Below are 13074 nucleotides of genomic sequence, written 5' to 3'. Positions count from 1 at the left end.
TTACAGGTAACACATATGTGAGCTACATCTGCTGCATTTTCTTTGCCAAGGAATCACACCCTCATTTTAACTCTTTCAGTTCAGTAATTCTCAGTGTGCAGATCTCAATTCTGTGCACAAGTTTCAGTTAAAAATTATGAACATTTACATTTACTTGTAAAGCCACAAAATAAAATGGTGTTGAATATGTCACTATATTGTAGGACATGTGTTCACTAGGAGCTGCATTAACAGAGAGCAATCAATTCAGCAGGGTTCAATTTATCACATCTATGTGATAAATTGTCTACCGACTGCTCTCCCATCGACTCCAATAGTCCACCAAAATGAGAAGAGTAAGTGGACTCAATGGGAGAGCATCAGCTGTTTACTTACCGTGGTGAAGATATTGTGGTAGGAAGACCGAAGTACATCAACTTCAGCTATAGTTGTATAATACAGGTCGACGGCCCACGTTAGTGTACACAAGGCGTGAGTCAACCATATACTGATTTTCCGATGCAGTTTTAGGGTGAAATAATTCCATTACATGGAGTCTGACCAGATACTGTCTATCTTGTTGATATGCAAGTGAGTTGGAAAGATTAAATCCATTCCCTCATTGCGGGGCCAAGATGCAGCATTGCCACCTACAGAAAGCAGCAGGTGCAACTCTGAATCACTTGTAGAGGGTGTTAGATCTACTAGGCAAAACTAGAATCTGCATAAACAGTGTTCCCATTGCAACACCCGATCACTGTTCTATATACTGGCCTGTACAAAAAACAGCTGCAAAACAACCTTCTACAGTGCCTAGGGAAAAAAGCTGTGGTGGTTCCCTGTATGTCTACTTTGCCAGAAGCCCTGTCCATATTATGGAGATTAAGTGATGCAAAGGGGCTGGCCTACTGGACCATGGAAAATTTCACAAAAAGGAAATTGTCATATTCTCTGAGTAAGTATAAAATGCATTTACAAAATCAGAATTGTATTTTTGATCAAGTTACATTTTACCAAGGAAGTGATTATGTAGCAAGAATAATTACAATAAAATCATACTTCAGCTTTTATTACATTACCTTTTTTCTAGTATGCTTATTCTTCAAGTTTTTTATAGTCACATGGCTAGTCTACCTTACTAAACATAACAAGTTGGGAGATATTCTTCCACAGTGTGGTACCAATTTTAGTACATATGAGATCAAAATGCCAAAAACTGCTATTATTGACAAGCATTTAAAAGACCTAACCTACGGTTTGGCTAACTTGTTACCATTAATTTCTATAACAAGAGTATGGAAACAGTGTGATAGGTATGATATACAGGGCCATATATTACTAAAAAATGAGAAAAATATTTTGCTTAGTAATATTTTTATTTATTGTTTTCATAATCTTGATTCCTGTTCATAAAATTAAAATAAGCAAACATTTTAATATGTATTAAAACAGGAGAAACATCAAACAACTGAGAAAGTTAGATGTATACATTTGTAGTCATTTTATATTAAAAACTGATTCAATATTTCAATACTGTAATTAAAAGAAAATTACAGAAACATTAGTATAAATATACCAAAGAATTCATGTGACATGTCAAAAAAACATAAAAAAAAAAATCAAGGATATTCAGAATATATATTGATGGCCATTCTTCACTCACTCACTCTGCCTGGATGTTCCAAAATTGTGTAAGTGTTGAGTGGTATAGATTTCAAGGAAATTAAATATATTTATTTCTTTGGGATATACCTACCTATATATTTCTTTGGAATGTACCTACCTATATGTGACCTTTCCTTGGGAACTACCTACCTATAAGGACATTCCTACCACTTCAGACTGACTTATGAAATTATCTGACAGCAGTAGCCCAGGTGTCATTGGTAGGGAGACTTGGAATGACCCATCCTGGAGGGATACAGCTTCCTTCAGGATGATCAGCTGGTACTAGGTATTGATCCCATTCATGCCTTTAATAGAAAAAATATTTAGATAGGTATTTCTTCTGTTCCAACTTCAACTATAAGCTGTCTCAAACACTTGATAAAATAAATTCACATCAGTGTTAGTATTTAATATTATTTGATATACAAACTCATAAAATGTATTCTCTGAATTACATTATTCAAAGCAAAAACTAAGATAATTTTCAAACCAACATGAAATAAGCAGGCATACGAAAGTTTCTAACTATTATATATGGTGAGTCTCTATACGCTGAAGTCTATAAAATATTTCAAGAGCCAAAAGCATATTGTTCCTAAATTAAATTTTGTAAATAACATCAATATAATGCCGTCTCCATTTTATAGGTTGTACCATTTTGTCTCCACTGTATATAGTTACAAAGCAGTTTAGTGTCAGAAGAAAGACATGGACCCTTTATTTCTAGATTGGTTTGACAGTAGCTCAGATATCGCTAGTCTACAAGTTTATAAGATGCAGAAGTTTATAAAACTCAGTTAAAACTTTCTATTAGAAGGTAAGCACCCCCCCATATAAAAGCAGGTCAAGTGTTCCAGCAACATTTACAAGGTTTTTGTGTTTAGTATTGGCACACGATTTGTGTAAAGAGCAGTAATGTTGTTGATTTGAAAATGAGGGGTTTTTAAAGCACAAATGCATTGGCATAACTGTAAATGTCATGATCGTTGTGGACAAATGGTTTGAGATTAATATTGTGGTGAGTGTGAAAGCTGCCTTAATTTATTATTTGCTTACTTTTTATGTTCATGTTATTGTGAGACAATATATTTCAGCAATTATAATTATATTAATGAACTTTTTAAAATTTGTATTAGCTGAAAGCTGAGTTAAGCAAATAGCGCTATTAATTTTTGTAATCAAAGAGATCCAAGGAGAATTCATGGTATACAATTGATATCCTGGAAATCAGAAAAACAACAACAAGATTCTGTAATTTTGTCATCTCGGATCTCTGTGCGACAGACAACCATATCACCACCACTAACAAAGATGTTTGCGCTTACCTTATCTGGATGAGGGCTGGTACAGAATGCTCAGCTTGTAAATAATATTGTCTATAGGGTTGCAGTAGATGATTAAGGGGAAACTCATCTGTTAAAACACATACATAAGAAAACCATTTAACAACACGCTTTTTGAAATTGGAGGTTGTTAGGATCCCTAAAGGTGCTCTATTTCACTTGTCACTCCATGATTTAAGTTCTTAGTCAACTAATATATTCTCGTTACCAAAAGTATTATGGTATTTCTTATGATTAAGTGAGGTTAGGACTTTGTACACTCATACAAAAGCCAATACCTTCAATAGCATAACTCCCTTTTGGGGCTGTACTAAAAGGAATAATGACTCATGGTGAATCACCAATACTAACACATCAACATATTGTAGGAAGTCTTCCTTTTAAATACCAAATTCAGCTTCATCCTGCTTGGCTTGTAAAGTCTGCTGAAATCATAATTTTGATAGTATGACCACATACCTGCCTTCTACATGAAGTAATTTCCCACTTATCAAACTCTACTAATATTATAATGAAAGGGCACGAATATATTGTACATATTGTTTCCTGCTCTTCATAGTGTAACTTCAGTAACTATCAGCTTTTCCACGCAAAGCAGTGTTTGCATTTTAACCTAATTTTTAAAATAACTCCCCAATTCTGAATTAAAATATGTAGAAATGTACCTGGATCCCCGAATAACATGGAATCAATGTCCCGTTTTTGCTGTAGAAGTTTTTCCCTTTCTTTCTTCTGTTTCTTTTCCATTTCTCTTTTCCTCTCTTCTTCCTGTTCTCCTTCTAACATAACTCTTAATGCTCTCTCTTCAGCTTCATACAGTTCAGTGCGTTTTCTGATCAGTGTCCTCAGATTCTGTATGTGATGTTCAAAGGCTTCATCTGCTGAGGGTGGTGGACAAACACCTATACAGAAAGTGAACTAAGTTATACTTTTCAATCACAGAAATGGTATTAATTTCAGCTTCATACAGAGAAGGTTGTAATCTATCCTTTAAATCAGCTTCTGTACCTAATGACTGGAAGAAAGCTAACGTGATGCCAATATTTAAAAAGGGCTCTAGAGGTGATCCTGGCAATTACAGACTAGTAAGTTTAAACTCAGTACTAGGCAAATTAGTTGAAACTATAATAAAGAAAAAAATTGTCAGATTAACATAATTAGATTAACATAATTTGTTGGGGGAAGTCAACATGGTTTCTGTAAAGGGAAATCATGCCTTACTAATCCAGCAGAGTTGTTTGAGGGGATCCACAAACATGTGAACAAAGGGGATCCAGTGAATATAGTATACTTAGATTTCCAGAAAGCCTTTGACAAGGTCCCTCACCAAAGGCTCTTGAGTAAAATAAATTGTCATGGGATAAGAGGAAAGATCCTTTCATGGATTGATAACTGGTTAAAAGACAGGAAAGAAAAGGTAGGAATAAATTATACGTTTTCAGAGTGGAGAAAGGTAACTAATGGGGTCCCCCAAGGGTCTGTCCTGGGACCAATTTTATTCAACTTATTTATAAATGATCTGGAGAAAGGGGTAAACAGTGAGGTGGCAAAATTTGCAGATGATACCAAACTGCTCAAGATAGTTAAGACCAAAGCAGACTATGAAGAGCTTCAAAAAGATCTCACCAAACTAAGTGACTGTGCAACAAAAGGGCAATTGAAATTTAATGTTGATAAATGTAAAGTAATGGACATGGGGAAAAATAATCCCAACTATGCATACAATACAATGGGGACAAATTTGGCTACAACTACTCAAGAAAGAGATCTTGGAGTCATTGTGGAAAACATCCACTCAGTGTGCAGCGGCAGTCAAAAAAGCAAATAGAACGTTAGGAATCATTTAAAAAGGGATAGAGAATAAGACAGAAATATAAAGTTTAACCAGGACCCCACAGCGTGATGGGCTGGGTCGCCGCATGAACCCTTTACATTCCTATTACTAATAACAATGAAATAGAGCTATTCATGAAGAAAGGGGCAAAGATGGAAAATGCTTATGGAGTTTTGCTAAATAAAAAGCCCTTTGTTAGCCATATTTGAATCTCCATAAATTATTTGTCTAAAAAGGTTGCATTTCTTGTATTTCTGCACAGCTCACAAAGTGCCAATAATTACCTTTTCTTCCTGCTGCCTCTTTTCTCAGTTTTCGGAGCTTTTCTAAGGCACGCAGGATGTCAACCATTCTCTTTGTGTCTGCCTGCTTTTTCCTTACTTCAGATAAGACACTGTCTGCTGCGGCTTTAAGTTCGCGTTCCTGTGAACAGAAAAATGCACAGAGGAAACATGAAATAACAACTATGAGCAGGAATAAAAAAAATCAAATATGATAAAAGGAAGAATAAGTGAAATTCAAAATAGCATTCCAATGATGGAGAGATAAGTTAGTCACTTGATACTGTGTCAATGTTAACTGAAAAAAGAAAACATAGCAAAGAAGCTTAAAAAATTGAAGAGTAACACCAAACCAGGGACATCAGAGGCTGATAAATTCATAAGCCTTACTAAATTCTGTCCAAAGAAGTTAAAATAGCTCATGTAGTATATTAAAAAACCTGGGATCCAGGTCCCATGGTATGACACACAAGATTGATGTATTAGCTTGTAAGTAGACAGCCTGAGGTTAAACTTGTAGGGTCTGCTCCTCAAACTTGCCCTGCATGCTTTGCACCATTCCAGTAACACAAAACTGTATAGTGAGTTGACTAGTATCCTGACTATAATTCCTTGATGGTACAGATCTGACACTTGTTCTTATTCCACCCTCGTTCCAGCCCCTGATGCAGGTTTGTCTGGTTTTTTTAAGGCAAAAAACTAGGGGGCTGTTCCCGCTAGTTTGCTCCCTCACCAACCCCCTCTTGGGGGGGTAGGTAACCCCAGCTCTCCCCCCAGCCACCAACAAGGGTCAAGCTGCAGCTGCGCTAGCCTAGGCCCCTTCTACTCCCCACCCCACAGCCCCCAGTCATGCCAGCCTGTGCTCTCCCTCATTCCCTGCCCCCTTCCCCCGGAGCCCGGGCCTTTCTCCCTCCCCACCCCCGGCCATGCCAGCCCAGGCGCTTTCTTCTCTCCACCCTGTCTCCAGCCACACCAACCCTTCCTCCTACCCCCAGCAGGATGTGTGCTTTCCCCAAGCCAGATCTGGCACAGATCCTGGGGGCTCTCTCTCCCCTCTCCCCCCCCCCTCCATGCAGGAAGCTGGCACTGGGGCTATAATCTTTCCCGGGGGGGGGGGGGGGGGGTGAAACGAGGCTGGGCGCCAGGCAAGACATGGCCTGAGGCAGGCAGTGGATTGCAGAACATTGGGGATCCAGAGATAGAAGCGGGACCAGAGGTGCCTGCCACCACCACCCTGACCCTCCTGCAGGGGAGCTGGGGCCAGCGGGGAGCCCGGGGAGCCCCCCTGGGAGGGGCCAGAGGGAACCCCAGCCATGGCTGCTGCATCTGATTCTTCAAAAGCTAGGAGGTGGGGCAAAGCAGAGTGACATGATTACGCCTCTCTGTAAAATTTATATAACTAAAATGAAAGAGGAAAAGGAAAACACTTCTCCAAACTGTTTACAGTGAGTACTATGCTATGGAAATGAATGGAGCTTTCAGTCAGTCAATAACAGTATTATTGCCAATCCCAAGTGTAGAAAAATATCACAAAATTAAAAAATAGTAATTATACATTCTACATTTTTCCTTGCCTTTGGGTTTCTAGGGTCTGATATATACTTAAAATTTAGCCTCACTCAGCTACATCGCTCAGGGGTTAGAAAAATTCACATCCATGCAGGCTAATAAAGCTGACTTAAGCCTTGGGGGAGACATGGCTAGGTCAAGTCTTCTGATAATTAACTTCCTGACAGGCAGTAGCTAGATTAACTACAGTGTTGGAAAAACCCTTTCCATTGCTGTAGGAAGCGCCTACACTACAGCATTACAGCCACAGTATCATAGCTGTATTTCTGTACTGCTTGTGGCAAAGACCTGGCTTGAACATTTAGAGGATGCTTGTGTCAGTCTCATGTTTCCCTCTTAACTTAAAAATAAATAAAGCAAGGATTTGCACATAATCCTTTGACTTCAGTAAGTGGGACTTTAAGAATGTTACTAAATTTCACAAGATTTGCAACAAAATTATGAGAATTATAATAATTCTTGGAACTTTCATTAGAGAAGGGCAAAGCTTCTAAACAGACGAATCTTACAAACATGCCAATGAGGTAGCTAAGGGATACCCCAAGAACCATTTACTGAAGCAGCCCCTGCCTGTGACACCCCCAGGCCCACCGCAGACAAGGACTGGATGCCTGGAACAGCCCTTGTCTGCAGCAGGCCAGGAACTGCTCCAGCCCCCTCTGGTTAACTGATTAATCTTTCACATCCCTAGACGGAACACAATGACCCATGTCGGGATTTGACCAAAGCAGTGGAATCACTGTCTCGAGTTGGATCTTTAAAGACTACCAGAATGGGGTCATCTTGAAAGCACAACACCCACAGAGATGCTGAACTAGGGATGTTACCGAATCCCACCCCAGCTTAAAGTGGTTTCCATCATATACAGGCTTTACAGTTTGGTTTAATGACTCTCAGAATCCATGATACAGCAAGTTCTAGCACCCCCGAGTACCAGTGTTCGCTGTCAGCCAGTGATGGGCAACCTAGGCTAGTGAGTGGGCTGCATGAGTGACTCTCCTCCAACTCAGTGGGCCACAAGACCGAGTCACAGGACAAGGTAGTTTTGCCTACTGCGCTTGCGTACCTGGAATATGCATGGTATGCAGACTGAATAGTAGCAGCACTTTGGATGCAGAGGGAGGACATGTCTTTTCACAGTCAATGTGGTGTGCAATCAGCATGCACTAGGGATGTAAAGGAGTAGTAGAGTCAACTACTGGCATTATCCCCCACTTCCTGCCTCTGATACAGCAGAGGCGGGGGAGGGGAGGTAGGGGCTGCTGCTGCAAAGCAGCCCCTGTCTGTGGTGACCAGCCAGGGGCAGGGGCTGCTTCACAGCAGGGATGTTAAAATTAGATTAATCAACGGATCAAATAGTCGATGGAATTTCCATTGCAGAGCCTTTGAAATGTACAAGATTGAAATGCCATGTGGAGCCTGGGGCAAGTGGGGGACTCAGTCTCTTGCTAGCCCCAGGCTCCATAAGGCACTTCTGCTTTGAAATGAACAAGAGCCCCAGCAGCAACTCTTGTACATTTCAAATGTGGAATGCTGCGGCTGTGCTCCTGCTCCCTCCCATGGAGCTGGAGGGAACCGGCTTTTAAGCTGACTCCCTGGCCCAGCACCTCATTCTTCTCCCTCCACCTTGGTGCCTCTTTCTGACAAAGGCAGCAAGAGTTGGGGTGGGGAAGTAACTAGTGTGACAACTACCTGATAAGCTTATCAGATAGTTGACTGACTAGTCGCTTACATCCCTACTTCAGGCAGCAGTCCCTGCATGTGGGAGGTCCCAAATTCCTGCTGGGACCTCTGCACACAGAGATTGCTGCTAGCTGCATAGGCTGCCTGGCTCCTACTGACTTTTAAATTGCAGAGCTGCAGTGGGGTTCGGTCTCACACCAAGCACCAGCCAGAACTGAGCCGGGCTGCCTATCAACTAATTGAATAGTCGATAAAAACTCTATCAACTACTCAATTAGTTAAATACCTTCATTTTAATGTCCCTCGCATGCACTTCACGCCACGTGTCCTTGCTTTATACGCACGTCACAATAGCAACACCAGTAGCAAAAAAAAATGACACATACTGAAACCAGCGAAATCTGGCAACCCTGCGCACCGGCAACAGGAAACAAACTGTCCCACGGGCCACACGCAGAACCCCTGCCCACCGCTGCTGTAAAGCATACGCAGTAGCCAGGCAGGCGAGAGTCCAATGCTGCCCAGCGGATGAGCAGGGCGCTAGATTTTCTTTCTGGGGTGGTGCACAGTCACGCCTGCCTCGGTGCACGTTCACATTTATTCCGCACGTGGATGGAAAGGAGCGGGAAGGAACAGGGCCAGGCACCGGCTTGCACGGCGGGGGAGGGCGCCCTACCCTGTTCTTCTCCTCCACCTCCTGGACGCACTTGGCTCGCCACTGGTCGATCCTGGCCTCCCTTTCCGCCGCTCGGGCCGCCTCCTCCTCCCGGGCCGCCTCGGCCTCCTGCTTCCTCTTGCGGAGGCGCAGCCGCCTCTTCCGCGCCTTGTCCGCCTTGCGCCGCAGCTCGCCCAGGCCGCCGGGCTCGCGCAGGGGCCGCAGCTGCTCCTGCAGCTCCCTCAGCAGGGCGCGGGCCTGCTCGTGGGCCTGGCGCCAGCCCGCCTCGTCGCCGGCCGCCTCCTGCCGCCGCAGGGCGCGGCACAGCGCCGCCAGCCGGGCCACCGGCCGCAGCGCCCCCGCCGCCAGCTGGCGGGCTCGGCCGGGGCTGGGCGCGCCGGGCGGCGGGGGAAGCCGCGGGGCCGGGGCCGCCGCCGGGCCAGGAACTGGGCCAGCCACAGCTCATCGCGCGTCCGGCGCGCGGCCTCCTCCTCCGCCTCGCGGGGCTCGGCGCCGCCCTCGGCCCACGGCGGCGCCCACGGCGGGGCCGGGTAGAGGGGCCGCGGGGCCGCCTCGCGGGCCGGGAAGAAGGAGCCGCCGCCCGCGGGGAGCAGCTCGGGCGGGGGCAGCGGCGGCGGCAGGAAGGGCGGGGCGGCCGGGAAGGGGCCGGCGGCGGGCAGCGGGGGGAAGGGGCTGCCCGGGGGCGGGAAGCAGCGGAACGGGGCGGGCGGCGGCGGCCCGGCGAAGCGGGGGGCGAAGGGCGGCGGTTGAGCCATGGGGCCCGGCTCGCCTCAGCCCGGCCGCGCGCGCGCGTGCGCGCTTCCGGCAGCGCTCCCTGGCGGCGGGGAGGAGGCGGGGCAGGGCTGCGCACACGTCACGTGGGGCGGCTGCGTAGGAGAATTTGAATATTGATGAGGGGGGAGGGAGCAGAGCCCTGACTTCGACCAGGACCCTACGCACGTGGAGGAGACAGTCCAAGCAAGGGGCCTGACTGCCTGGATTAGAACACGCAGGTGGTGTTTGTACAGGGCCTCTGCCCCTCTGCTCAGTCCAGGGCCTGGCGGGCATTGGCTACTGTTAGCGCAGAGGGGAGCCACCGGCACAGTCATTTCTAAATCCCTGGGCCAGCCCTAAGCTTCTGCTGCAACATGCGGGCAGGGTTCCCACATTGCAGCACACACACAAATGAAACCAGGCTGGGGGAACCTGCAGCACAGCAGGGTTCTGTAGGTTGCTCCTTAAGCGTATTGTTCATCATTGACCTCATGCACAGTAGGATGAGGGGCTCTCCAGCCATTTCTGTTAAGGGCCCAGCTCTGGCTGTTACATTGCCAGGTGGGGGAAGTGTGGGACTTACTCTGCCTCTGTGCAGCTACCATTCAGGGATGTATCACACCTTCTTGAACCAACCCTAGCTGCAGGATGCTCCAGGCTGAGACCTGGCTTGTAGCATCCTGCAGCCCGAGGTTGACAGTAGCAGAGGTGAGTCATCTCCATGCTGCTGGGAGAGCAGATGCCAGCTGCTCAAGTGCTGCAGCCTTCAGAGGCTAGCACTGAAAGCAGCACAAAGTGAGGGTAGCAATCCCCCAACCCTCTTACAACACCTTTGCTACAACCCATCTTCACTCTATACACAGCTCTTTTGCCTGGTCAATTTCACTGCCATAGGCTTTCAAAATGTGAAATTGACAAATTCTCAAATGTTTACAGTGAAATTTCAGATGTAAACATTTGAGAATTTGTCAATTTCACATTTTGAAAGCCTTTGGCAGTGAAATTGACCAGGCATGAGATAGGGTTTAATATATATGGCATTGCTTTGGCACCACCTTGGAGTTGATCAGCTAGAGTCACAATGTTCAAATGGGGCTACACAGCTGGTCTCAATATATCACCTGCGCTGCCAGCTGCTTCAGTGCAAATCCTCTTCCCATGACCCAGCAGTTATTGCCTGTATGCAGATGAGGCAGTAACAGTATGAGGATGTCACAAGGAGGAGCAGAATCAATGCACAGAAGAGGTAATTTACAAATGGACATTTTGTATTATTTGACTGTTACAAAATGCATTACATAATATAGCCAAATAAGAATACATGCATTGACACTGTTGCTCCTAGTATGGACTTGTTTGCTCCAGATAAGTGATCAACAATGTGTTTAGACTAGTACAGTCTAATCTCAGCTGCTTCAATCTGTCCCTTCTTGCCAAAATGGCAGCTGAAGAACTGCTCTGCTGTTGGTTCGCTGGACCCAGCCACAGTCCTGCTATTCTACATCTTTGCACTGCAAAGCAGATTGATATCTATCCCATTCCCATAAATCCCATTTACTACTCCTAGGTATTTCCAGGAGCTGCAAAACTGGGATTACACAGACAGCACTAAATGAAACAGTGGGCAGGAGAGAGTTTACTTGAACCATTTCCATTTCTCTATCCCCAACAGCACAGAACTGGTTTGGTTTAGTACTAAATGTTTTGAAGCCTGCTGAAAGCCTTCTCCAATGGGTTCCTAGAATTTCCCTTCACATATTCATGTCCCCAGGAGTAATGAACAAACAAAGCGTGTAAAACTCTTAGCAAAAAGCCAACTGGAGCGTCTTTTCCTAGACCTTAAAGTGGTCAGTTATGCGACTCCTTCCATCAAGGTGCAAGGAACTGACACAGGTAACTTCCACAATTACTAATACAATGTGAGAAGGGAAGAGTTTTACATATGCATACTTTTCCCTCAGTCATTGGTTTGGTGCATTTTACAAAAAAAAGCACTGATCTTTACTTATGCAGTCATTTAGACTTACTGCTATTGGGACACCCAGGCTTCGTCTACATTGCCGGTTTTGCAATGAGGTGTAGATTAGCATATCGCTGCAGAAAAAAAGTAGTGTGGATGTTTTGTTTCTGCGCAAAATCCGTTTTCCGCAAGATCCTTACGCCTCTCCCGGAGGGGCATAAGGATCTTACGCAAAACGGGGTTTTTGCGGGAAAAACCCAGTCCACGCTAATTTTTTTTCCTGCAAAAACCCTTTGTGCAAAGAGTTTGCATAAATTATGCAAATTGCACATCAATATGCTAATCCACACCTCATTTGCATGCTCACAGCCCACAAAACTGGCAGTGTAGATGTAGCCACAGTGCTTTCATTCAAAACAGGTATTTCCCTGGGTTTAGTAGTATCCAAACAGATGATAAAGCAAGCCTTTCAATAAGAGAGGGCTAGATATGACAGAGCTAGATATGGCCCATCCCACAAGCCTCCGGATCCAACCTGTGAGCAGCCCCAAACCAGGAACCTCAGGCACAGAGCAGCCAGAAGCTTCCCATAGCTCTCTACTCCAGGCACCAAGGGGAGGGAGAGGCTTTGCATGCTGTCCCCATCCGCTAACAAAAATATCTCAGCTGCTATTGTCCAGAAACTGGAGCTAAGTGATTTTGCTAGGAGGTGAGGCAGCGTGTGCTGCTTCCCCTTCCCCCTGGGCAGCTGCAGCGGAGAGCCTCAGGGAGCAGTCTGGGACAGCCTGGGACAGCCTTAGAACAGCCTGGGACAGGGCTGCTGGCTGTGAACTGCCTAGGTAAATGCCTGCTGGTCATTTCCTGCCCAGGTCATCACCCAATCCCTCTGCACCCTCCTCCCATAGGTCATAACTCCCTCCCAGACCTTGCACACCCAATAATCCCTTCTCCAGGCCAGAATCCTTTCTTGCTCCCTTACCTCCTCCCAGACCCTGCACCCCAAGCTCCCTTTCAGATCCCATACCCTCTCCTGCACTCGAGCCTCCTACCCCAAACTCCCTTCTGCACCCAACCTTCATCTCAGACCCCACATCCTCTTCTTAGAAAAGTGCAGCCTTTAACCATTTCCTAAAATCTTGGCATGGCCTCCCATAACAAATAGACAACTGCTGCAATAAGGCAATTACTGTCCATAACTGACTATATAGAAGGCAGCTCTAATTAGCCTCACTCCCCACAGTATCAACTTGATAACAAGGTTTCAAATGAGCATGAAGATGCAAAAGGATGGCCCTTCAGAAGCTACTATAATTAGGTAACTTTTTAAT

General features: G+C 45.3%; 1 protein-coding gene across 1 annotated transcript; it reads right to left on the bottom strand.

The window, feature by feature from the left end:
* Positions 1-1336: 1336 nt before the first annotated feature.
* PDCD7 (programmed cell death 7) lies at positions 1337-9869 on the bottom strand. Its single transcript, XM_006129238.5, is given in 6 exon segments — positions 1337-1952; positions 2973-3060; positions 3656-3892; positions 5109-5247; positions 9034-9422; positions 9425-9869. Coding segments are annotated over 6 exon segments (1335 nt in total). The 5' UTR covers positions 9789-9869; the 3' UTR covers positions 1337-1834.
* Between the last annotated feature and the right edge of the window lie 3205 nt (positions 9870-13074).

This window comes from Pelodiscus sinensis, chromosome 14 (genome assembly GCF_052426305.1).
Source record: "Pelodiscus sinensis isolate ZL-2025 chromosome 14, ASM5242630v1, whole genome shotgun sequence".
Classification (NCBI taxonomy): Eukaryota; Metazoa; Chordata; order Testudines; family Trionychidae; genus Pelodiscus; species Pelodiscus sinensis.
Note: the sequence above shows the minus strand (reverse complement) of the source record. Positions and strands in the feature narration are given on the sequence as shown.